This window comes from Pelmatolapia mariae, linkage group LG12, assembly GCF_036321145.2.
Source record: "Pelmatolapia mariae isolate MD_Pm_ZW linkage group LG12, Pm_UMD_F_2, whole genome shotgun sequence".
NCBI lineage: Eukaryota > Metazoa > Chordata > Actinopteri > Cichliformes > Cichlidae > Pelmatolapia > Pelmatolapia mariae.
In genome coordinates this window covers 28,448,391-28,472,478 of record NC_086237.1, presented here as the reverse complement: position 1 = coordinate 28,472,478, position 24,088 = coordinate 28,448,391, and the positions used below count along the sequence as shown (strand labels likewise).

Below are 24,088 nucleotides of genomic sequence, written 5' to 3'. Positions count from 1 at the left end.
TACAATTCTAGTGAGCAAAACCAGCATCTCAGTCACAGGCTTTAAGCCATTTTTCAAACAATAGTTATAAAGCTCAATCACACTCTAAACTGAAAGCAACACTCTCCATGCGCGTCACCGCTCCTCATTTGCATTCTTACACACACACCATCAGTGCGCATCCGGCAGTGCACTGATGACTCAGAGACTTCTCTCACACAAAGATCTCTTATTTTATATTACACAGACGTCTTATACTTACAACTGCACAGATTTTAGGCCTGTTAGCTCCTACCGAATTTAGATAAATTTATCCTAACGGTCCAACCGATAAAGCCTCTGCTTTTTTGCGACCAATTCACCAGGCCAGACTCGAACTGCTCTGTCCAGATTTCTAACCCTAACTTAATTTACCAGTAGCCAAACAAGCGCAAATAGGAGACTCGAACTCCTAGCATTTTTGAAGGTTCCCCAGTTCTTCCCGGCTGTCGGCCGTACTAACCCTAGTCGCCGCTAGGTGAAGGATAAACGTCTTTATCCAGCAGGGAGCGTTGCCTCCGAGAAAATACGCTTCTTAACAGATGCCGCTGTCGTTCTAGAACAATTTATAATAATTTAAAACAACAATCTACCCCCAAAACAGGATTAAGATTGAGGCAGACCTATCCTTGTGGACATAGGGGACTCGAACCCACAAAATGACCATCACAAGATAGACCAAATGACCAATGGGACTTGAACCCACCAAAAATGACCAAATTCCCTACTTTCTACGTGAGACTCGAACTCACTTTAATTCTTTTCCTTTTCCTTTATTCTCTTTAACTCAGTACTGTCACTTTATCACTTTCATTTCATTATCATTACTTCAACTTCAGTTTCCATGAGATTTTCACCAAAATCAAAACCAAAATCAAAACAGACATTCACCAGTAATTTCAGTGATTAGGCTTTAATTTTGTCATGTCCAATGTGACACCTTTTGGAAATATATTTCAACAGGCAGTGTCTTACCTTTAGATACGCCGGCGAATGCCTCCTCACTTTCACCACTGATTAGCGTCTGCCCGTCTAATCACCACGGACCCCGGATCTCTCCACCTACACCTCCAAAATCCCCCTCAACCACCGGACAAGCCCCCAAATGTTAAGATTCATAAATTGAGGGGGATTCCAAAATAACGACCACTGATCCGGCCGGGTAAAGTTAGACGACATTTTAATGAATACACGCAGCGTGGAGCCAACACTGTACAGATTCAGTGTTGAACTCTCTTACAATAGTCAGAACACAGTATTTATAGGGGTGAAACAGTACAGCCCCCCTTCTGTTGCCAGGCAGACTCAATATCTCCTACGTCAATCCAAAACCACAATGACTTTTAACATAGTTTAAAAGAACATCGTCTCGTCTCCATCCAGGTGCTTCCCCTCAGCTCGCCTTCGCTGTCGCTTGTCTCTGGAACATCCTGCACCTGCTTCTTCATCAAACAGTCACATATGCACGCACAATTTTGCAGTTGCAAGCAAAACATGATTAACTTTTACCTATATAACTGAGTCTATCTACGATGTGTGTGTGTGTATGTGTCAGCCTCTGCTTGCACTTTGTTTCACCTCTCAGCTCCCCAGCTAGACCTTGTAACCTTTCCACCAGACAGAAGGCCAGCACGTACACAACTGAAACTATATGTGTAATTTCTAGACTAAATGTCACACTCAAATGATGTTACTCAAAATATAAACGAGACTGCTTAACTCTTAAAACTTAATCAAAGCTTAATCAAAGATATAAATGCATAATAAAATAACCTGCTCAAAATACTTACACTCAGACTCTGCTTTCGGTTTCACTTTTGCAAAGCATACTCTGCACAAGCCTGTGTCTCCTGTCAAGACCTTGTAGGCCTAAAGTTAGACCTTCTCTTCTATAAAATAATGTGGCCAGGAAGTACGTATTCAGATTATAAATTTAAATCTCAATAATTCCCCCTTATTTTATAATGATATGAATTCACTGCGTATAATGTCTGTTTGGATTTACAGCTATAAAACAGACACACACACACACACACACACACACACACACAAAATGCAGCCATAAGCATTAAATAATTATAACATCAAAAAGACAAAGCAGCATTTTTAGTTTTAAATTTATTTCATTCAGCACATTTGCATGGACATGGAATCATAAAAAGACAAAAAGATTCAAACTCTTACCAGAATCGTTTCACTCAAAACTGAAATTTTATTTTGCCATGTGAACTACTAACTGTTAGTTGGTCTTCATAGCTTAATGTCATCTAGTGGATTTTTTTCAGGCCACAGGGAAAATACTGAGGTCAGCCAGTCTAAGAGCAGGGACATCTCATAGAGACGTATTATATAAGATGTAAAATCTCTACTTACTATCTCATCACAAGCATTAAGGAGTACAATGAAACCAGGCTGTCTGATTTCATAAACAGATGAAAAAAAAACTAAGGCATCGAGGAGAAGTGCAATTAAACATTTAAGACATAAACACATTTTGTGTAGATACTGCATGTTTCGCCACTTTTTCAACAAAATATTGTAGATTTATGTCTCTTCATAAAAAATAAGCTACAGTGATTCTCATAGGGCTTGTTGTTACAACACAACTAAGCGTAGGCCAAGAGTGAATTAGAAATATATGGCCTGCATGACCCAAATAATAAGTTCTGCATGCCATGTAATCATTGCTATGCTGACTTGGATAAATGAGATTTCAGAACATTTCAAATTTCTTGAGATTTCCTGTCCCTGCAAGAAAAAACAGACAATGACAGCAGCAACATAGCTACAGAGACATAAGAAAAGACCAATTTTAGGACTTGAGTGGGGTTATATACCATAATTTCAATTTATACTACTGGACTGAAAATATTCTTGTTTTAATTTTTTATTTGTAATAAATCCATGCATTCAAGTCCATAACTTAATCAAATTTCCGGAGCAAAGAATTTTGTCACAGAATTGCACAGAGTTTAGATGTCTGCCGTAAACTGCGGTACACTTTTAGTCGTTCTTTTTTACTTGTTGCTGTGGGTCTGACTGCCTGTTTTACCACAGGAATGCTTTCGACAACCCGTCTCTTGTGAAAACGGTGTAGCAGAATCCGATAGACACCAGTGATGGAGCTCCTGCAGTCTTTGCCCTGGTTGTTCAGGATGTGCTCCGAGGTGATTCCCAGTGCCTCCAGCGAAGACTTTATCTCCATCTCTTCCTCTGTGAGATCTGATGGATCACTCTCTGCGAGGTAGGATGGGTCCAGTTTAAAGGGTTCCATGGCGTGCGGGAGGTCCACGGGGAGCAACCACTCGCAGCCCATCATCTGCTCCACTGTACAGCGGTCAGTTGGTATGGGTTGGAGGATTCCCCTGATTAGCCTCTGGCATGCATCTGGCACCCAAGAGGGAATGACGTAGGCCCCATCCATGATGCACCGCTTTAGTTTGGCCACAGTGTCCGCCCTGAATGGCATTGTGCCTGTCACCATAAAAAACAACATCACCCCCAGGGCCCAGATGTCTACATAGATGCCAACATAATGCTCATCCCTAAAGAGTTCAGGCGCAGCGTATGGCGGAGAGCCACAGAATGTGTTGAGTGTCTCATCGCGGCGGCTCAGTGTGCTGAATCCAAAGTCCCCCACCTTCACGCAAGAGCCGTTGGTGTAGAAGACATTTTCTGCCTTCAGGTCACGGTGGATGATGTTATTTTCATGCTGTGGGAGAACAAGAAGAAAATTAATAATGCAAATATCATACATTCATTCACTGGTTAAAATCCCTAATTCTAACTATAGAGGAAGGACTGAGTGTTCATTGTTATCTGTACTTCTACTTAAGTAAAGAAAGTCTGTACTTTTGCCACCTCTGTTCATGTAACCTGACACAGTGAAAATAGCAGCAGAAGCATCGCGTCTATCTCGAATTAAAAAACATGTTTTGCTCCTTGTTACTTCTTGGATATTTCATCCTGATATCAAGAACAGATCTTTATTAATTATTTTGTCTAGTAGGAATTACTTATGGCAACTGCAACTATAGTTCCGTCGATCTGTGTCAGCATGTGAACTGCTCTTCCACATATTAAATATTCTAGTGAAATATTACAATGCAATATTTTTTTCATCCATTTTTATTCTTTGACAACCCGCAGATGGAGAGAGAATGAATGACTAAAATCTAAATGCGGTGCACATGAAAAGAGTGAAAGTGCTGGTTACAAGTAATGAATCATTACACAGCTATCGTGCAAACATTCAGCACTGACAGAAATTGTCATATGAGATTTAATAGGTTAGAGGATTAGATGAACACACTTATTCAGGTCACCGTAGCAGCAGAGAACAGGCAGCACTATAGATGTCATCCTCCTTGTGAATGTCAAAGTTATATGACTATCAAGATTTTCTCTGTGTTTTACTTTATCAGACAATTTTAATATAAACGTAAATGCACTGACCATGTGTTTAACAGCAGAAAGAATCTGAGCAAAGACAAACTTGCTGTCAGTGTCAGACAGCTTTCCTTCTGTAGTAATCTTGGTGTAGAGCTCCCCTCCGCCTGCGTACTCCATCACTAGGTGCAAACGTGACAAAGTCTCCACCACCTAAACACATATAGTGTAAGTACATAGTTAGAATACATTAGCAGAAAAGTACTTGATGTCAGATAGATTTAATGATCAAAAAAGCACAATGGCATTAGAAAGACACTTGAAAGTCCAAAATACCTCATAGAGGCGTATGATGTTGGGATGGTGTAGTTTTTCCATGCTAGAGATCTCCCTGGACAGCAGCCGCTGGGTCTTCTGATCCAGCTTGGTCTTATCTAAGATCTTTATGGCCACTTTGTCTAGTGATGCAAAAGGAGACATTTGGTCACTGATTGCTGTACACATAATACATCTCGACACAGGAAAAAAAAGGTTAAATTTTTAATCACTTTTCTAATAAATTTTAAATTAGTTGTTACATAAATCTTTTGTACACTGATGATAGACAATGTAGGCCTGGTTCCACTTAGCAGTTCAAACAACACTCTGGTCTGGATAACTGAGATGAAAGGTTTGCTGATCCTGAACTAAATTTTCATGATTATATTCTTCCAGGGGGTCATATGATTTATTTTCTTAGACATTCATAAATTACTCCAAGTCTCAGTAGATATGTAGGCTCACACCAAGGATGGCAAAGGGTTAAAAAAAAAAAAGACTGGAATAGAGTGCTACATTAGCTGCACTGTTATAAAAATCAAAATCAAAAGTCAAATTTAAAAATGAATAAATAAATGCAGTTTTACAATGATCAAATTCACTCTGAATTTGAAAAACTGATATCTTGGCTGTGTTCCGTTAAATGATTCATAGAGATGCATAAAGTAGACCTCAGGTAACTGAATACAGAAAAGTTCTTAAGTGGCAAAATGGTGTTGAGATATCTAATTGTGCTACAGTATGCATTATTAAGGCTGGTATTAGACTCTCTTTCAGCTGTGACATAGCTTTCAATAGGAGCATTTAAAATGCACTGCAGCTCATTTTGTGTTTTGACTAAATGACACCACTGACCTAAACATTGCGCACACGCACACACACAGAACCAGAGCCAGCCACAGAGTAAAAACGCACAAACCTTAAATGGTAAAAAAAAAAAAAAACCCATGCATGCACACGCACACAAACACACACACAGACAGACAAACAAAGCTACACTAATTTTCCTCCGTCGTTGTAGCCTTTGATGAGGCATGCAGCAATTTTAGCCGTCGCTAAGGAAACTGGAGATCTCTAATCAATCCATCTGTTCAAGGGCAGCAGACAGTCTGTCTCTTTGTGGCTGAATCAGCCCCCTGGCCAGGCACAAATCACCATGTTAGTAAATTGCTATAAGCACACATTTGGTAGTGTTGCAGCCCATTAATGGAAACAGGTTATCACCCAACTTATTAAGTCTAATAAGAAGCCACCGTTATAAAAGGAAGCTTATGCGTCTCGTTTTTTTATTCCAGTGTGTTTATGCGATGTTTTTAGGTGACGCTGTGCAAATGTCTGTAAATATTGCTACAAGTCATTCGTTTCACAGTGGGGTTTACCTTTGGTGAGGGCATGAATTCCCAGCTTAACATGGGAGAAATTTCCACACCCGAGCTCTCCGTGAATTTTGTAGAAGCCGATTCTTCTGCCTACTGTTAGCTCACGGACCAACCTGCCACCAGTTTAGATAATAAAGCATTTAATACCAATTTTCACAATCTGGCAAGTAAAAAAAAAGAAAAAAAACCCACAATGAAAAATATAACAAGTAACTTACAATCACCATACCTTTCATCCTGGCACATATCCAGGTTCAGCCTTTCCAGGGGAGTGAGGCGGCGGACGGTGGCTCCCTCATCATCTGTGTTTATGTCAGAGCTGTCCTGCCGGCTCCAGCGGGCGTTCCTTTGGCTGCTACTAGTAGAGGCCACCGTGCTTCCAATGGAACCTCGGACCGAGTCTCCATGAGAATCCGTGCTCTTGACCCCAGTTACTGAGCTGGTCCCGGTGGTTCCTCCTGCTCCTGACCCCTTAGAGCCTGCTGTCTGAGTCCCAGCTTCAGCCCCTTCCGGGCTACTCTCAGAGGGGTAGACTGCAGTCATCCTGCAGGTGACACACAAGGCGGTCTGGGCTTAGTTCATAGCAGGAATTGATGCAAGACTGGATACAGAATATGGAAAAAAAAGTCGTTTTTTAAAAAATTATTTCTCAATACATTTTGAATACCCCGTTTTTCTTAACAGAATCACCTTCAAAGCAATTTTTTAAATGCAGATTAAACTATTATGATAACTATAATGTTTGTGTCTCCATTCCTAAAACTAAAAATACATGTAATATATCATAAATGTGATGCCCACTTCAATATGTGCTCTATTTTTATTAGCAGATTAACAATAAATTTTAACTTTGCTGTGAGACTGTTTTGTTCCACACTTTTACAATATGTTCACAACAGCAATAATATGATTGCAGACATAATCAGCGTGACGTGAAATGAGAACGCGAAACGTATGCACGATAGTATCAATTTTGAATTTATGCATATAGCCTACTATCCTGGTTCTGCTGTACTATGATGGATTCGATATGAAAACTGATAAAGCAAATTTGCATGCGACAGAAGCCTTGACTTACCTTTGAATGTGTGATCCTTTTCCATTTAGAAGGTAAGTCCTTTAGTGTTCTTGTCGAAATCTACCAAAGTCACATAGACAAGTGAGCCAATAAGCATGGTTTAACTTGGAAGACTGCTTTTCTGCTAAATGAGTGAAAATCAGTGGGTCCAAGCTCATGCTTCATCCAGAATTTCCAAAAATCTGCTGTAGCTTAAACTGTCCTTGCAGCTTGTAATCTGAAGACTAAAGCACTTGTTGATATTTTAGTTTTCCTCACTTACGGATGTTCAGGAAAAGGTGACGAGCACAGAGATAAGATAAACGGGGAATTTAGGCTTACTCTGGAGTCTTTTTCTGAACAGGTCCGTGGGCTTTAATAGACTGCTTCGAGTATCCAGGGTATAAATAGGCCACAGGGTGAGGAGGAGGGGAGAGGAGCTGGATAAGAGGGGGGGAGGCTGGGGCAGAGGGGATGAACAGATGATAGTGTCAGGGTGCAGCCATGGAGTGGTTACCTGAAATGAAGGAAAAGACAGACATAAAAGTAAGCGTCTTCTATGTTATATTTTCTGTCTATATCAAAGCTCATGACAGCCTCTTTTACTTTCCAGGTGCCTTTTTTTTTTACTTAATGTTGGTTTACCTACCTAAGAACATCCATGCAGTATTCTAGTCTCTATATGGATCAAGCGTCTCCAGAAAAACACATTTATTCCAGATTCCATCTTAAGTTTGTTTTTAAAAGGATAACACAAATGTACCTGTGCAGTATCTTCTTGAGAGCTTGTTAATGTGCGCAGAAGCTCCTACTTCGTCTGCTGCTTGACTCATGCTCCAAATGTGCTGCAGGCTGGGGTTGCTAGGAGAGCCAGAATAAACAAATCTGAGATACTCGTTACTCTCTGCGACGAAGAAGACACTCACAACCTGAAATACCTGCATGACTAACCTTGATCATTTCATTGCACTATGTCACACCTCCTGCTGTTTGTGTTTGATGTGAGGTGTGCGAGTGCAAAAGAGTGTAATTAGGTGATAACTGTGTACTGCTCTGGGAACACACGTCTAACAATGTCCCGTGAGATGGAAAAGAAAAGGCGAATCCGATTGGCAAGGTGCAAGTTAAATAAAATGTCTGTTCTACAGTGATTAATCTGGCAAATAAAATAACTTAATGAAAGAATTTGGTGAATAGTAATTGGAGTAAATCTGGAGTTGTTTCAGAACTGCACTGTAAATCAACCTTGATTCCACCAAAAAATGGTTTTGTCTTAGATACTATATGTTATATCTAACCATGTATTATTTCAAACTGGAACGTTGAACAAAATTCTTTTCAGAGTGAAAGGATGCACTCTTGATACTTAAACCAGCTCAGGTGCATAATTTAGCAGCCTGACTCCTTAATGGAATTACATCAAAAAATACAACTGTGTACTGTACACAATATATATATATATATATATATATATATATATATATATATATATATTGCAAGCTTTAAATCTCCCTTCTTTTAACACATTGGCTATTAAGTCAAAGGTTGGAACTAAAGTATAAAAGCTGAGAGACTCCAAACAATCAAATTAACCAACAATAATTGATGAGGTTCCACTGTTAGCCAAAACAATAAAAAAAAAATATGAATGAGCCACACATTCAAATTGGGTGTTAATTTTCTTTTGTTACAGCAACCATGGGCAGAATACTTAGATTCAGTCTTACACACACAGGACTGGTCTCATACACTCACCAAGACTCCAATTATCCAGGTAAATCCCCAATATACACCTGTTCGACTGTTTTTTTTTTTTTAACAAAATCCTTGTATATCAACACTAGGGCGCGATGGGCTTGGTGCATCTGAACAAACTAATAAACAATAAACTAATTAAATTGTGCCCAAAGAAAACATTTGTGCTGGCATAACAAATAACAAATAGTAATAAGTCGTACGTAAAGGGAACAGAAATGGTTAGTGTAACATGGAGCTTTCAAAGGCTCTCCATCAACTGTCCATATATTAAAATGAATGAATCTGTGTTGAAGGCTCGCCAGAGAATCAAAGCGGTTCTCTTTTGTGAGGCCTAGAGTCTTCCAGCTTTCAAACACCTTCCTGCCATGGAACCATGAATATCTGCGCATTGATCTAGGGCAGCCTAAAAGGACTTGCTAAGGGAGGAGAGACGCGCTTTATAGCACAAAGCACCATGTGCCGAATACATGCCTTTTATGTGAGTAAATAAAAACACTAAAGGACAGCCATGCATGAGATAAACTGGTTAACAATGAAGAAGAGCATGGAAAGTTTTGGTACCCCAATCACCATTATTACCAGTTTTTTTTCCAGACATTTTCTTTAAGCATATTCCTGAATGAACAGGATTGATTAATATGTCTGAATATATGCAAATACAGACACGTGTTTCCATTTCTTAACATTACAAATACTATAATAGTCTCAAACGTGCTCTAATAATCAGGGAAACATTTGCCATATTGAGTAAAACAACTGGTAAACTACACTGGCTCTACTGATAGCAACTGAGTTTAGAGTATCTTCAGAAAAGGTCCATAAATGGGTATTTACTGAGATTGCTTTGTCCTCGGCTTCCACTGTATAACACATCTAGCAGGTTGCTTAGTGATGAACACTGACCAAACGTGTTTGTGTAGGGTTGAGGATTAGGCATTAACTGGATCTCCTCAAGGAAGAGAGTACATAGTGTCATATTTACAGTTGCACTGAGCCTGCGAGTACCCTTGCCAATTGTGTATATGAGCAGACTGAAAGACATATAAACACACCAACACGTGCGCAACAGCGGATCCGTGAACAAACTGCATGCAAAAATTCATAAACCGTTCACAGTGGTGAATGCACTGAGATTCCACTCAGATTGCACTGAGATACTGTTGCTGCAAAAAGTTGTTGAAAAATGAAATATTGCAATGAAAAAATGATATTTGTCCATGTAACAAAGAAAGTTACTGATAATGAGAAAAACTAACAGACCTAAGGTGTTATGAGTATTTTCCTTATTGAGTTGTTTGAGGAAGTAATGCTAAATATTTTAAATTCTAAATTAGTTGCATTCCCGATACAGTTAATGCTATGACTTAATATTGAATGCAATCTTCACTTGTTTGAAGCACCAAATGTAAAAAACAAATAATAGAAATGTATGAAAGTGTATGAGACTGCAAACAGCTGGGCGTTCATAAGCAAACACAATCAGCTCTGCCAAGTGGGAGTCCTTCTTCACTCACCAGACAGCCAGTCACTTGTCTCAAGATCCCTAAAGGGAAGAAGTAGGGTCTGCCGGCTGCTGATCACTCTGCTAGCATCAGCAGCCTCTTCAGACGCTCCAACAACGGAAAACACAAGAGCCCATCCACAGCAGCTGCGGATCAAGATTTACTTGCTCTTTCCATCTGTTATGGTTCCTATTGCAAAAATGCCTGTTTGTGTCTTTACTTAAGAAGGGTACAAAGCTGCTGTATGTAAAAGAGTTCCTCCTCTCTGAAAAAACCCCTCACTTTGCTTTCCATTCATTCAGTTCACCCGCGCTTGTATCTCATTTTCTCTCATTCAGTGCACACGCACACACACATTAACAGACTCTTTCCTCGGACAGGCACATGCACGTGAAAGCATACACATGTGCAGACAGCGAGTTCACCCCACACAAAGCTCCCCAGTGTGTTAACAGAGGCGCACAGCTGACAAGAGTGAAAAGCTCAACAGTGAAAGAGCTTCAACAATGAGGACCATGGGCCCTAGGGACAGAGAAGCAGGCCTCTCTGGAATCTATGGGGCAAATATTTCACAATTCAAAAAAAAAGAAAAAAAAAACAGAGTGACCTCTAAATCCCTTTCCCCTGACACACATTTACACACACACAGTCCAAAGCACAGTGGCAGAGGCTTCAAAGGATGCACAGCAACAAGGAAATAACTTGGACAAAGTTGCTTTGCAAAGACGCTGCTTAATTGGTTTCTGCATATACTTTTCTACTCCTATGATTAAATGCTAAAAATTTTGTTTTTCTTTTTTCTTGTTATGCAGCATGACTCACCTGAGCTACTATTCCCTAAGCCTGGCAATACAGAGCACACAGTACTGTGCAGATTCAAGTACATCTTGGTGAGCAACAGAGGGCTATATCTCTGAGGCCTTAACCAAAGTCACCATGACAGCATTAGAGGGGAGCACAATAACAGGACATTGCTGCAAACAACATATATCCTGCATCTGGTGCTTCAAATCTAAATTCTATTCGGTCGTTTATGATTTCCGGCTTTAAAGAGCCGTCTGAGTTTGCATGTTATTCACTGTCAGCACATCAAAGAGGCGTGCATCAAAGAAAGACACATGAAGCACAATGTTTCATGTTCACTGACTGAATGATCATGAAAAGGAATATAAATTTAAGAACTTTTTTTTTGCTTCAAGTGGAGATAAAATTAACTCAAGAAGGCTATTTTTCCCCCTTTTGCCTTTATAAGACAGAAAAATGATCAGCTTCAGGTTTAAGTGTGCAAAACACTGCTTAATGCAGTACAGATTACTTGCTTAACTTTTCACATCTTGCAGGTATTTGCTCCTTGGGGCAAACCAAAAAAGTCAAAAAGTATTACTTATTAATTTCATATCATTTCCTTATAACAGGAGGGAAGATTTTAAATTATTAATGCAGGAAAACCAGTAGAGCAGGCTATAAGGAAGCAAAGCACTGCTCCCAAGCCTTTACCACAGAGGAAGATGATGAGGTAAAAGGTGAATTTGGGGAAAATGACTGGCATTCGTCATAACACACTGGTAAAAACCAACAGGTGTTAGAGCCAGACTTTATTCATTCCGAGCCTCATGTAATCGAGCCCGGTCAAAAGCGGTATGAGAAGTTGAACAGAGTTTAGGTGGATCTCCAGTTAACTGTTGCATTTTGTAGGTAGGTTATATGCATAAATGTGCGTGTGCAGCTACAAGCGGGGTTGGTGACTTTAACTTTGAATGCATGTGCATACCTGACAGAATTTAAAAAAAAAAAAAAAAAACAAGTAAAAGAAAAGATATTAAAGTCCAGTGCAGTAAAATCTGGGTCCACTGTAGGGGCTCTAGCCAACCACCCTCAGAGAAAACGAGATAAAGCCCTGCTGGGTCGCCAGCGGGTATATGAACTGAGGTGTCGATGTAGGTTTTTAAAAAATGCATTTTTGTTGGCAACGTTTTCAAACAACACCCATTTATCGAGGAAACATCTTAAACAGCATTAGCTAATGACTGAGTATTTACGTTCAATGATAGCGAGCAGGCCAGTTCTCATTTACCCAAGGCTCATAGATCATAAGACTAGCGTAAAAAAAAACGGATATGCTGCATGTGAGAATCGGTCTTACTTGGGTGAGCATCTTCATGGGCCCGTGGCGACAATGTATACCGACCTTCCTCCCAAATCCATCCTCTCCGGTACCCGGTGACATTGAGCTCACCGGCTCTGCTGCAGCTTTCTCTCTGTTGTGAAGGAAATCCGCTGAACGAGCGGGTGAACCGACGAATCAACGGCGTCTCTAGGAGTCCGCCGTCTATCTCGTAACCAATAAGAGCCGAGAATTAGGACCACTTCAGCTCAGTACCTCAGGAGCTGTCCCGGGCATGCGGCGAGACACAACAGGTAACCTAACCTGCGCGTCACGCCCCGTGCTAGCTGGACAGGCTATTAACGCAGCAGGGGTTCAAGGCAGGGTCAGGAGACCTACGTGGGCTGTCCAGATTAGTGAACACGCAAACAGAAATTTAAAAATATAGATTTAAATGAAAACAAAAATAGAAAATTCTTTAGTTTGTGCAGGAGAGAATCAAAACGTTTGTCATGTCCACAGATACCCACACACACATTATATATATATATATATATATATATATATATATATATATATTTGCCTTCGGGACACACTAGTTGTAGTACATTTCAAAACGAATGCTTAATTAAAATAAACTAATCATTTGACGTTTTAGAGTCTTCACTTCAGAATGCCAAAAACTACAATGAAACTACAGTAACTTTCTTTGCTTAAAACAAATACTTACCAACATCTTTATTGTGCTCTATGTGGATAACCTGTGCAAAAGGTACAAGTTAAAAAAAAACAAAACATAACATATATGGTATAGGTATGTATCCATGATACAAAATAAATAAAAGGCTAAACTTTCTAGCACAATCACATCCAGCAGATATGCAACTCCATTATCCTTTTGTTTAAATGTTTTTTTATTTATTTATTGGGTTTGTCTTGGTGGACAAATCTGATTGGATAAAGGAGCAGCTGTGTTTACCTGCTAACAGATGTATATAAGGCAATATGCATGTATGCACCATACACCTGGTGTGGATTACTGACCTCTTTGAAATTGCACTAATTGAAATGCATTCCTAATTTTGTTTTTGTTTTTATAAACAGTGTTAATTTTTTAATCTTCAAGATCTAAGTATAAAGATCGAGAACTAGCCCACTCTTGAAACCAGTTTTATTTCATAGCTGATTTTCCCCCTACAAACCACCGAAAGTTAATAAAATAAACATCATTATTAACAACAAGAGGAATCTGCAGCATATGAGCTGCAGCAACATCTGTGTCAATTTATCATAGAAAGTGACCCAAGTTCAAAAAACAAAACATTTGAAGAAAAACACAAAAATGAATTGATGAAGGACTGCCGACATCGAGAATATGGCATACGATGGCAAACAGCTCCTACAGCAAGACAATGATAACTCTGTCCATAGCAGTGAAGGCGGTGGGAACTGACATTCAATGTAACAGACATCAGGAAGTACTGAGGTGACATGCGGCTTCTCACATGCAGAGATGTGTACCAAAAATAAAATGTCCATTGCAGGAGAATAAAGCTGTTAGGGACTAAGAGTGTCCAGCAGTTCATTAAAGATTCTTTTTCACATTCTCATACAACCGCTGCATGTTCTGCTTCCTCAACATTCACCATCTCTCCCTCCATCTGTACTTCCACCTGAGAGTTCACCACGTGCTGCCCGTCAACTTCAGTTGTGGTCACGTGTACAACCTGGATCTGCACTCCAGCCTGTTTTAATCTTTCCATGTCCTCCTCACACATCTCCGCCACCCCTCCATCCTCCATTACAACCGTGGCAGTCTCTTCCATCTCCATCACATCTACAGGCTCCACTGTGACGTGTTCAACCTGAATGCCGTCTTCCAACAGGACAGTTTCGGCTCCCTCCATGTTCTGTGCTGCTATGGTGAGAGCAGCGGTTGCAGCAGAGTCGGTAATGACCAGTTCGTCGTTTAACTTATCCTCAATGGAATGGATCTCTTTGAGGTGTGCCTTCAGCTCTTTCGGCTGGGTGAACCACATGTCACATATGGTGCAGTGGTTGGGCTTGACTCCGGTGTGGCTCACAAGGTGGTCTTTGAACTGGTCCCAGCTGTTGAACACACTACTGCAGACCTGAAGGTGGAGCGCAAAAGAAGAGGTCATGATAATAGCACAGTAATATAGGGAGTAAAGTGATACAACAAATTACAATACAATAACTTGCAATCCAAGGTGACACCATCACTAATATATATAAACTCCATCCATCCATTAATTCTCTCATGTTTATCCAGGGCCCGGGCTGCAAGGACAGCAGCCTAAACAGAGAAGCCCACACCTCCCTCTCTCCCGCCACCTTCTCCGGGTGATATGGGCAAACCCCGAGCAATTCCCAGGCCAGCTAAAAAACTAATTTCTCCTGCATGTCCTGCATCTGTCCTGGGGGATCTTCCTGTTTGGGCATGTCTAGAACACCGCACCCAGGAGGTATCCTAGTCAAATACCCCGAACCAACTTAACTGGTTTCCTTTGATGTGGGAACGAGTCCTGAATGACTTATTCCAGATTTATACTAACAAATAAATGATAAATTCTCACATTTATAAAAAAATAAATAAAAAAAATAACTACCCCTCTTCACCTCAGCCATATTTTCCAAATATCCATAAAAGCTTTTCCTGTCCCACATTCCTGTTTGTTCTCATGTACATGTATTTTGATAGTTCAGAGTTGGAAGACATTATTTGACAAAATACGGTGTTTTGTCATGCCCACCATGTTCAACATGTTAATGCACAAACTCAACAGTGCAGATATAAAGGGTGCATGTCTGTGATGACCCAAAACAGTTGGGTCATCCTTTTTTCACCCCAAAAGTGGAACATTTAGTATGTACCGGGACTTTTATTTTTATTGACACGAGTTTCAGTGCTGCCCCATTGAACAACTTTCCGAATCCCTTCAGGGAGAACTTGATGGCCCTGACTGAGAACAAACTGTACCTGGCACTCATAGAGTTTCTTCCGTCCCTTCTTGGCTCCCGCCCCATTCTGACAGGCTGCCATATGGCACTTCAGTGTGCTATTCCGTGCAAATCGCTCATGACAATCTGGACACTCATAAGGTTTTTCGCCTAAAAAATGGGCACAAAAAGACAGAGATGTGTCTCAATGTTGGAAACACAAAAAACAGATCTACTGGACAACTATGATAACTTATGTTTAGTTGCCAGACCTTTGTACTTTTCATTATAAACAAAGTGAGTTCAAACAGTGTGAATTTTTCACCTGTGTGCTTTCGCAAGTGCTCCTTAAAGTGTCCGAAGTGGTCAAAGTGCTTCTTGCAGTATTCACAAACATGCACTTTCTTTTGGGGTTTCTGGTTTCGAGACAGTTCCTCGGCATCAAAGTGAAATGTGCTGATGTGCTGCTTCAAGGCACCCTCTCGTGTGTAAGCTTTACCACAGTGGTTACACACGTGGGGCTTCTCCAGCGAGCCCAGGTGTGTTTTCAAGTGCTGTTTAAGATGGTAGTACAGCTTGAAGCTGCGGTCACACTTGTTGCAACGGAACATGTTGTCTGCTTGAGAAATCTGGACCTCGACAATCTCGACATTCTCCAGCACCTTGGAGGCAGTCACCGTTTCCTCATGATACACAACCTCATGCTAAGCAAAAACACGGAAAGAAAAAAAAAACCCCAAAACCTTTGAGTTAATTATTTCATGCGTATCAGTTTAACAGTAGAAATCAGAAAAAATGTGCAATTCAGCTTTTATACCTCTTCTATTCCTCCTTTCTTGATCACCTGTATTGTTGGTTGCCCTTGCTGGTATTTGCTAGTTATGTCAGCAAGAAGAGCCAAAGCAGAATCATCTGATGCCGCTTGAGCATTCTTTGCCGCGTCAACCACTTCCTCCAGCCCCGACTCCTCCACCTCAATGGGCCCTTCACCTATAACTTCAATCTGCACCTGCAGAACAGGGAAAATATTCAGCCTTAACAACTAAATATAGGACATCAAGCTGACTATAAAAGTGCACTGCAAGCATGCTGACCTGCTCCCCTTCCACTGAGGGTAGAGTTTCTGTAATCACATTCGATGTCTCAGCAATTTTCCTCTTTTTTCCTTTGCTCCTTGCTGTCAATGAAGAGCTTTCGTTCAGTCTACAAAAGAGGATCATTAAGAGGTCAAATGTTTATTCTATTTTTTTTTTTTTAAAAAAGTGAAATCTGGTAAATTCTAAAGCCAAAAGTGATGAGTTCTCACTTATTGTTGAGCGCTTTGATGGCTTCCTGCATCTGTAAATACTCAGCTGCTTTCCAGACATCATATGCCTCTTCTTCACCAGCTACAGCTAGTGTGGCTGTGTATGTGAACTCCATCAGCTGACGAAAGGCAGTGTTGCTCACACCTGTTAAAATATGAAAGTAAAAGCAGTGGTGAGTAAAAGCTGATCGTGTGTAGGAAAATATCTGTCTATCAGCAAAGTCCCAGCTTGGAAGACACCAAGTCTGTAGCTCAGAAACTAATATTGCAACCCGTTCTGATATACTAATAATAAATTGCAATTTAAAAATTACAACAAACTTGGAATACTTACATTAAATATAATGCAAAATCTCTTTCTGACACCAATTTAATTTTTGAATGTCTGCATTTTTCATAATAAGGGATGTACTTTCATATGTTCCAATCACTTAGAAAAATATTCTACATAGTTCTACTACCAAGAGATAGGAGTGTGATGGTCAAACTATTAAAAAACAAAAAACTGTAACTGAAAACTGTAAATCAAGCAACCAGAGTTAAAGCAAGCAATAAGACAGACTGATAAATCAGCCGTCAAACACTAACCAGTATAATCTATATTAAGGATATATTACAGCCAGTATGCAAAGGAGTTCTTAAATAATGTTTCCAAGTGTTACCACTATAAAGTTTGCCCACCAGAGAGCTAAACCATAAACTGTAATAAACTGTAATGTGTCCTCTCAGAAGGCATCTAAGTCATGAATTAAAAAAAAAAACAAAAAAAAAAAAACTAAAACATAAATCTGACATCAAGCTCAATACTATTATACAATTTGTTAAGTTCTCAAACAGCAATCTTCTCACTAATCTCATAATCCACTATGGCTCAAGCTATGATCAAGAGTACTTATTTGGAAGAAGGAGGAGAAAAAAAAGCTTTAGTAAAAGTTGAGTTAAAATCATCATTCGGTTTCGTAAAATCACATTTGCTCTAAGCTACTGTATTAATAGTGACAGCAAAATTCATCTATAGGTGGAACAGTCTCTCTGGACATATTCTTCCTGTTATGACACAATGTAGTTTCGTGAGTATAACTAACACACTACATACCTTCTATCTCTACCAGTGGCTCTTGGGTAAAATCCTGAAAAAACTTGTGAAAAAATTGACTGCATGCTGCCAGCACTGCTTTATGGGCTCTGAACTGGTGTCCTGGAAAAGACATGAAAAATGGAAATTAGTGTTGCCTCAGAATTTAACGTTAAACTTATGAAGATTACTTACACCAAATGCCTGTTTACCATCCACTATCAAGGTAATATCTGTAAACTGATCCAGCTGTCGCTGTTCGTTAAGTTTGTCCATCATGACTTTGTAATGTGCTGGGTACTCGCTGCCCACACTGGCCTCCACTTCCACCTCCGCTGCCATTATTGCCTGATCTGTCTTCTGCAGGAAGAGAGGAAGATATATATACAACATGATCAACCTTGCTCCTTGTTACAATTTTACCACACAAATCTTTCTCGCAGCCTTATTTAAATATTATTAATTACATACTGGCATTTAATGAAGGTTCTTTTAAGTTACTTAATGTTATTAGTAACACCTGTGTTTCCCTACTATTATATAGAAACAACTGCTCACTGTTTATGCATTACAAGACAAAGAAAATATTTTGGGACCACTGCAGCTGACACTAAATCTAAAGCAAAAAAAAAGGAAAAGACTTTTAATAATAATAATAATAATAATAATAATAATAATAATAATAATAATAATGCATTGGATTTATATAGCGCTTTTCAAGGCACCCAAAGCGCTTTACAATGACATTATTCATTCACGCTCACATTCATACACTGGTGGAGGCAAGCTACGGTTGTAGCCACAGCTGCCTCTTTTGTAGTAAAGCAGTAAGTTCACCAGTTTGTTTGTTTGTTCAGATTGTTACTGACTGATATTGGCCAATCATCTCATCTGATGTGTCAATATGAAAATTTATTGTGTTGTGTTTTCTTTTCCTTCTTCTTCTGTTTTTTTGTGTGTGTGTGTTTAAGTTTTGTTTTTTTGGCAGAATACAATGCACATGAAGATGTTTGGCTTATTTTAGAAATTGTGTCAACACACAGTTTGTCCAGCAGGGTGTGCTCCAACTCAACTGTTTACACTGCTCTCAAAACAGCCATTCAGCCAGGTCCAGAAGTATTTGGACAACGATTCAATTTTGCCTCTGCACACAACCAAATTATATTTTGAATCAAACATTCAAGTATAGATTGAAGTGCATTAAATGTTTAGAAGGTCATTTAGTCTTTAAAACAAGTTTTTTAAAAATCTAGTTTGCCATGTTTGTGAGCTCAAAAGTAACCTCACAACTGAGAAGCAGTTTCATGGCCAGGTGAGGCATGTTGCTTGTGCTTCCATAACAAATTAAGCACACAAAAGATTTGGAATCAACTTAGTGGCTTTTCACTGGAACACTCATGATGAGGTCCACAAAAATATTTATACGAGGGAAGGTGCTGATTAGGCTGAAAAATCAAAGCAAACCTATCAGAGAGGTAGAAGAAATTTTAGAATAGACCACACCAACAATCTGCAAAATTCTTGAAAAGAGCTAGCTCAGCTACAAAAACACCCAAAAAGCACCCACAAAAGTAGAGGACTACAATTTCCTGCTCTAGGGGAAAAAAACACTTCCCAACATCTAATAAAATCAGCACTTGAGGATTGAGGTGTACTATTGTCTACAATCATGAGCCTTCATAAAAGGAAAAACTGGGTTTACAACAATTCATCTTTAAGACTATGCCAGGCAAAGTCAAAAACAGGCAAACAGCTCATAAGCTGTAACAGACCACATCGTCACTGGTGATTATTGATCACGCAGAGCAGCAGGATGAATTCTAAAGTGTACAGGGCTCTATACCCTGCTCATATTCAACTAAATGCCGGTGGCGTCACTCCTGCAACCACAGTGAAACTTCTCCGGGCTCAGCTCCACAGTGCATGCTTTTTAGATACTGACAATTCCGAAGAGAGAGACGGGCAGGAACTGAAGGCACGCGTAGTTATGGCCTAGCAGAGCATTTAACAGCAGGAGATGATTAGTTGATTAATCCAGTAAACAACAGTGTTATTAAAACCTTCGTTGACCGGAAGAAAGTTGCTGCCCTTTGTAACGCTGTACAGTATTGGCACTGCATATTTCCCACTTTATCAAGTTACACTCATTTTTGTTTCTTTGACTTTTACACAATTTGATACGTCCTTTAATGTAGTAGAAAATAACGTTAACGTCAAAAGTTTTCCCATTAAGGGAGCATGTTTAGAATTACAGGGCGGTGTCTTAAAAGAAGGGAGACCTGAACGATAAATCATAAACATTTAATTACTACCGGAGATTAAATAATACCACTGAAAGGTTTGGTGTGCTTCAAATCCTTTTTTGGCACATGTTAGCTCAGCTCCGTGTTAGCTTAACTAGCCAACACACAACCCTTCCCCCCAAACCGAGACACAAAATAAGCCATTTCACACACTCGACGGACACGTCTCACCACAACCCCGCTTACCAGGAATAGACACATCGCCACAACCCCTTTGGTACTGTAACATGACGGAAATAAACATGGTACAGCTCCACAGTGTTGCAGGTAACGGGCCTCTTAGCACGCTCGCCATTTCGCGTTTGACAATCAACATTACGTCATCAAACCGCGCATTAAAATACACTTTTCCCTGACAGATATTCTAATTGTAACCATAGAGGGTCGAAATACACGTTGCAAGGCATCGGCATACATACCTGAAGTTTGGTTATGCTGCTTTAGAAAGTTATTTAGCGATAATATTTCCTTCGACGCATGTACCGATGTCCTACTCTCGTTGCTCCAAAAAGGGCGGTCGTTCAGGCTTCAGGCCTCGGATTCCCAGAAACCCTTGCGAAGTCAAGGACGCCGGGGAGCGTTGCTTGGTGACAGTAGAAAAAGACAAACACTTACCTGGCTGGGGGAAATAACGACTACCAAACAAACAAAAATTTAAAAACTTTATTCTCTTGTCACTGAAGTTCCTTTATTTTAATTTATTCAACATATCCACATTCTTTGGGGGAAAAAACTTAATTCAACTGAACTCTCACTTTCATCATTTACTTTCATTTTTTATTAAACGCGTGTATTAACGTGTACCTATTTTTTCTTGGTGTATGACAAATTAAAATAAAAGTATGAAAACAGGAAAATGGCCAAATGGAAACTTTCACCGGGTAGTGGCCTGGAAGATCAAAGTTCGGTTAAGTTCATCCTACTGCATAAGGGGGATTAGTGCGCTTGATGATTAACACGAGTTGAGTTAATTATCTTAAGAAATTCCAGATGAAACTCGGAAGCTCTGTTAAATTGAGGAGATGGGTGCACTAGGTCTACTTTGCTCTAAAATAAAACTTACTACACTTTTAACTTGGTAGTCTCACAGCACATGTCACATGTTGGCAGTGTAACTGGCAGTTTGTGGACACAAATGCAGGACTCATGAGATGAGAAATACACTTAAAATCCATCTTTAATTCTGAACCTCACAGGAAGACCACAAGTCCAAAACATTTGCAGGATAGGAGAACACAGGAGACAACAAAAGACAAAAGAATACTGAGACAGTATACACAAGAGACTGAAAAGATTTGGCATGAGCCCCCGCATCCTCAGGACCTTCTATCGCTGTGCCATTGAGAGCATCCTCACTGGATGCATCACCACCTGGTACGGCAACAGCACCGCTCACAACCGCAAAGCTCTCCAGAGAGTAGTGCGGTGTGCTGAACGGATAATTGGAGGTGAGCTTCCCTCCCTCCAAGACATCTACAGGAAGCGGTGCCTGAGGAAAGCGGGGAGGATCATCAAGGACTCCAGTCACCCCAGCCATAAACTGTTCAGACTACTTCCATCAGGAAGGAGGTTCTGCAGCATCCGGTCCCGTACCAGCAGACTGAGAGACAGCTTTTTCCATCAGGCCATCAGACTGCTGAACACTTCATAGAAACCTCACCCTCACTACTGGAACTTCAACATTATGCACTCCATACTGTATATAAATACCACTGTTTTGCACATACCAACCTCTGTATATTTTATATATCTTATTTTATTGTTTACTTTATTTCATTTGTAAAACATGTATATACATACTATATACACACTCAAACACACACATGTAGAAAAACATATTTAGTATACACATTCAGTAATGTATATACCTTTACATATTGTACATATATTTATTACTTTTTAGATTAGCCATTTTTATATTTTGCTTGTTTTACGTTATTGTATTTTGCACAACTCTGTTGCTTGTGAAGCTCGCACACAAGAATTTCACTCACATGTACTGTACCAGTGTACCTGCACATGTGATGTGACAATAAAAGTGATTTTGATTTTTTTTTTTTTTTGACAAGATATTGAAGGGAGACGTAACAGGTGAGGACACAGATGACTCCACTATCAAGGTACTCAGAAGGAAGTTAAACTAAACCATGATGCCCTGGGATGTCCTATCCCGGGTTCAAGTAACGAACGGACTCTCTTTCCAGCACCCTGGCATAGACTTTCCCAGGGAGGCTGAGGAGGAGTGTGATCCCCCTATAGTTGAACACACCTGCTGTCCCCCTTCTTAAAGATGGGAACCACCACAATCCAGAGGTACCACCCCTGATCTCCACGCAACATTACAGAGGTGTGTTGACAAGACAGCCCTACAACATCCAGAGCCTTCAAGAACTCAGGGCAAACCTCATCCACCCCAGGGGTGCATAACCAAGGAATTATTTAACTGCCTTACTTACCTCAACAGTTCCCCACCCAAAGGTGCGGGGAACGATCCCTCTTGTCCACCGGGAGAAACCCCAACGTACAGGTAGCAAGTTGATGGGATACTAGGATACCCACCCCAGCACGCCGCCTCTCACAAAGGGCAACTCCAGACTGAGACAGAGTCCAGCCCCTCTCCAGGGCACTGGTTCCAGAGCTCAAGCCGTGCATTGAGGTGAGCCCGACTTTATCTAGTCGTGCCAAATTATGTATCCCCGACAGAAATAGTTTCCCTGCGTCGGAACCTTGGCACAACATCGGACGGGATTATTTCAATAAACCACTGACATTTTGACTGATCATTATTTGTATCCTTCAGTGACTGTACAGAACTGTACTGAGCTAAAACCTCCAAAATTTCAGAAGCAATAAGTCTTTGGACAGGGGGAACAAATTGTGTCAGGATCACCCTGATATTATTTGTATCCCACTGTAACTTTACTGTATAAAGAGCTAATATCTCCAAAATTTCTGGAGTAGTTAGTCATTATAAGAAGTGTTTATGAACTAAAAATCATGAATGTGGGATGCTGTTTGTCCGTGATTTCAAAAGGCCAGTGCATGCTCCCGACGCAGGGGAAACAAATTCTTTCAGGGATACATAATTTGGCAAGACACCTCCACCACGATAAGGTAGCATTAAAAAGAATAAAAGCAGAATAAAACATCAGAATAAAACAGGAAGATCACCATAACTGAATGAGAACACTAGATTAACATGACACAGTGTGAAACACAAAAGGGAATTCATTAAATACTACTTAACCTAGGCACACATAGACCTCTGGAATATATAAATTGCATCCAGGAAAAATATCAACAACACAACCTGTGGCAAAACCGAAAAAGGATCATAACCCACAAAAACCTAAAAAGTCTGTGCCCAAGACTGAGCACAACACTTAGCTCTTTCATATACACTAGTTTGGTGAATAGTAGTTAGCAGGCTCTGTTGAGAATGGTATGCATTATTGTAATTTGATCAGTGTGGCATTAAAATAGGTTACAGTATATACCACAGCCCCAGGCTCTATAAATCAATAACTTGACAGGTCAGTCACGTCATGTTCTATTGTGTCAGCTGATTGCTACAATGAAATTACGACACCACCTCAATGCACCGAGCAGGCGATATTCTTTTAAAGACCTTTAGTCAGGAGTCAGAATCCATCATAGAACAGAAACAGTACCAATGAAGTTTATCAGTGATCTTCTTATGGCCTCTAACTGTGGACTCATCTCTGTACTTGAACTGTCAGACCTCAGTGTAGCATTCGATACTGTTGATCATTTACTGCAGAGATCAGAACACATCACTGGCATTAAAAGAAATGTGCTGCACTGGGGAAAATTGAGAATCAAATCTATCTCATAGACTCCAATGTGTTCATGTAAATAGGGGGACTTCACACAGCAAAGTTTGTCACGGAGTTCCAC

The 24,088-nt window shown here is 40.1% G+C and overlaps 2 protein-coding genes across 6 annotated transcripts; both read right to left on the bottom strand.

Moving 5' to 3' along the window:
• Positions 1 to 1,181: 1,181 nt before the first annotated feature.
• Positions 1,182 to 12,722, bottom strand: nim1ka (NIM1 serine/threonine protein kinase a). 3 transcript variants are annotated; one of them, XM_063489781.1, is made up of 9 exons: positions 12,565 to 12,710; positions 7,925 to 8,022; positions 7,504 to 7,678; positions 7,183 to 7,242; positions 6,334 to 6,648; positions 6,105 to 6,217; positions 4,744 to 4,865; positions 4,474 to 4,620; positions 1,182 to 3,730 (listed from the first exon to the last, which is right to left on the bottom strand). In XM_063489781.1, the coding sequence occupies exons 5-9, from the start codon at positions 6,645 to 6,647 to the stop codon at positions 2,972 to 2,974; spliced, it is 1,455 nt and encodes a 484-aa protein (XP_063345851.1). In that variant the 5' UTR covers position 6,648; positions 7,183 to 7,242; positions 7,504 to 7,678; positions 7,925 to 8,022; positions 12,565 to 12,710; the 3' UTR covers positions 1,182 to 2,971. The 3 variants fall into 3 exon arrangements, with proteins under 3 accessions (XP_063345851.1, XP_063345852.1, XP_063345850.1); XM_063489782.1 differs by lacking the exon at positions 7,504 to 7,678 and having other exon boundaries at positions 12,610 to 12,722; XM_063489780.1 differs by lacking the exon at positions 7,504 to 7,678.
• Positions 12,723 to 13,605: 883 nt separating this feature from the next.
• znf131 (zinc finger protein 131) lies at positions 13,606 to 20,692 on the bottom strand. Of its 3 annotated transcripts, none has more exons than XM_063489422.1 (9): positions 20,590 to 20,692; positions 18,080 to 18,227; positions 17,889 to 17,990; positions 16,793 to 16,937; positions 16,581 to 16,689; positions 16,304 to 16,495; positions 15,812 to 16,190; positions 15,527 to 15,657; positions 13,606 to 14,657 (listed from the first exon to the last, which is right to left on the bottom strand). In XM_063489422.1, exons 2-9 carry the CDS (start codon positions 18,207 to 18,209, stop codon positions 14,133 to 14,135), a joined length of 1,713 nt encoding a protein of 570 aa, XP_063345492.1. In that variant the 5' UTR covers positions 18,210 to 18,227; positions 20,590 to 20,692; the 3' UTR covers positions 13,606 to 14,132. The 3 variants fall into 3 exon arrangements, with proteins under 3 accessions (XP_063345492.1, XP_063345491.1, XP_063345493.1); XM_063489421.1 differs by lacking the exon at positions 20,590 to 20,692 and adding an exon at positions 20,357 to 20,465; XM_063489423.1 differs by lacking the exon at positions 20,590 to 20,692 and having other exon boundaries at positions 18,063 to 18,171.
• Positions 20,693 to 24,088: the final 3,396 nt, after the last annotated feature.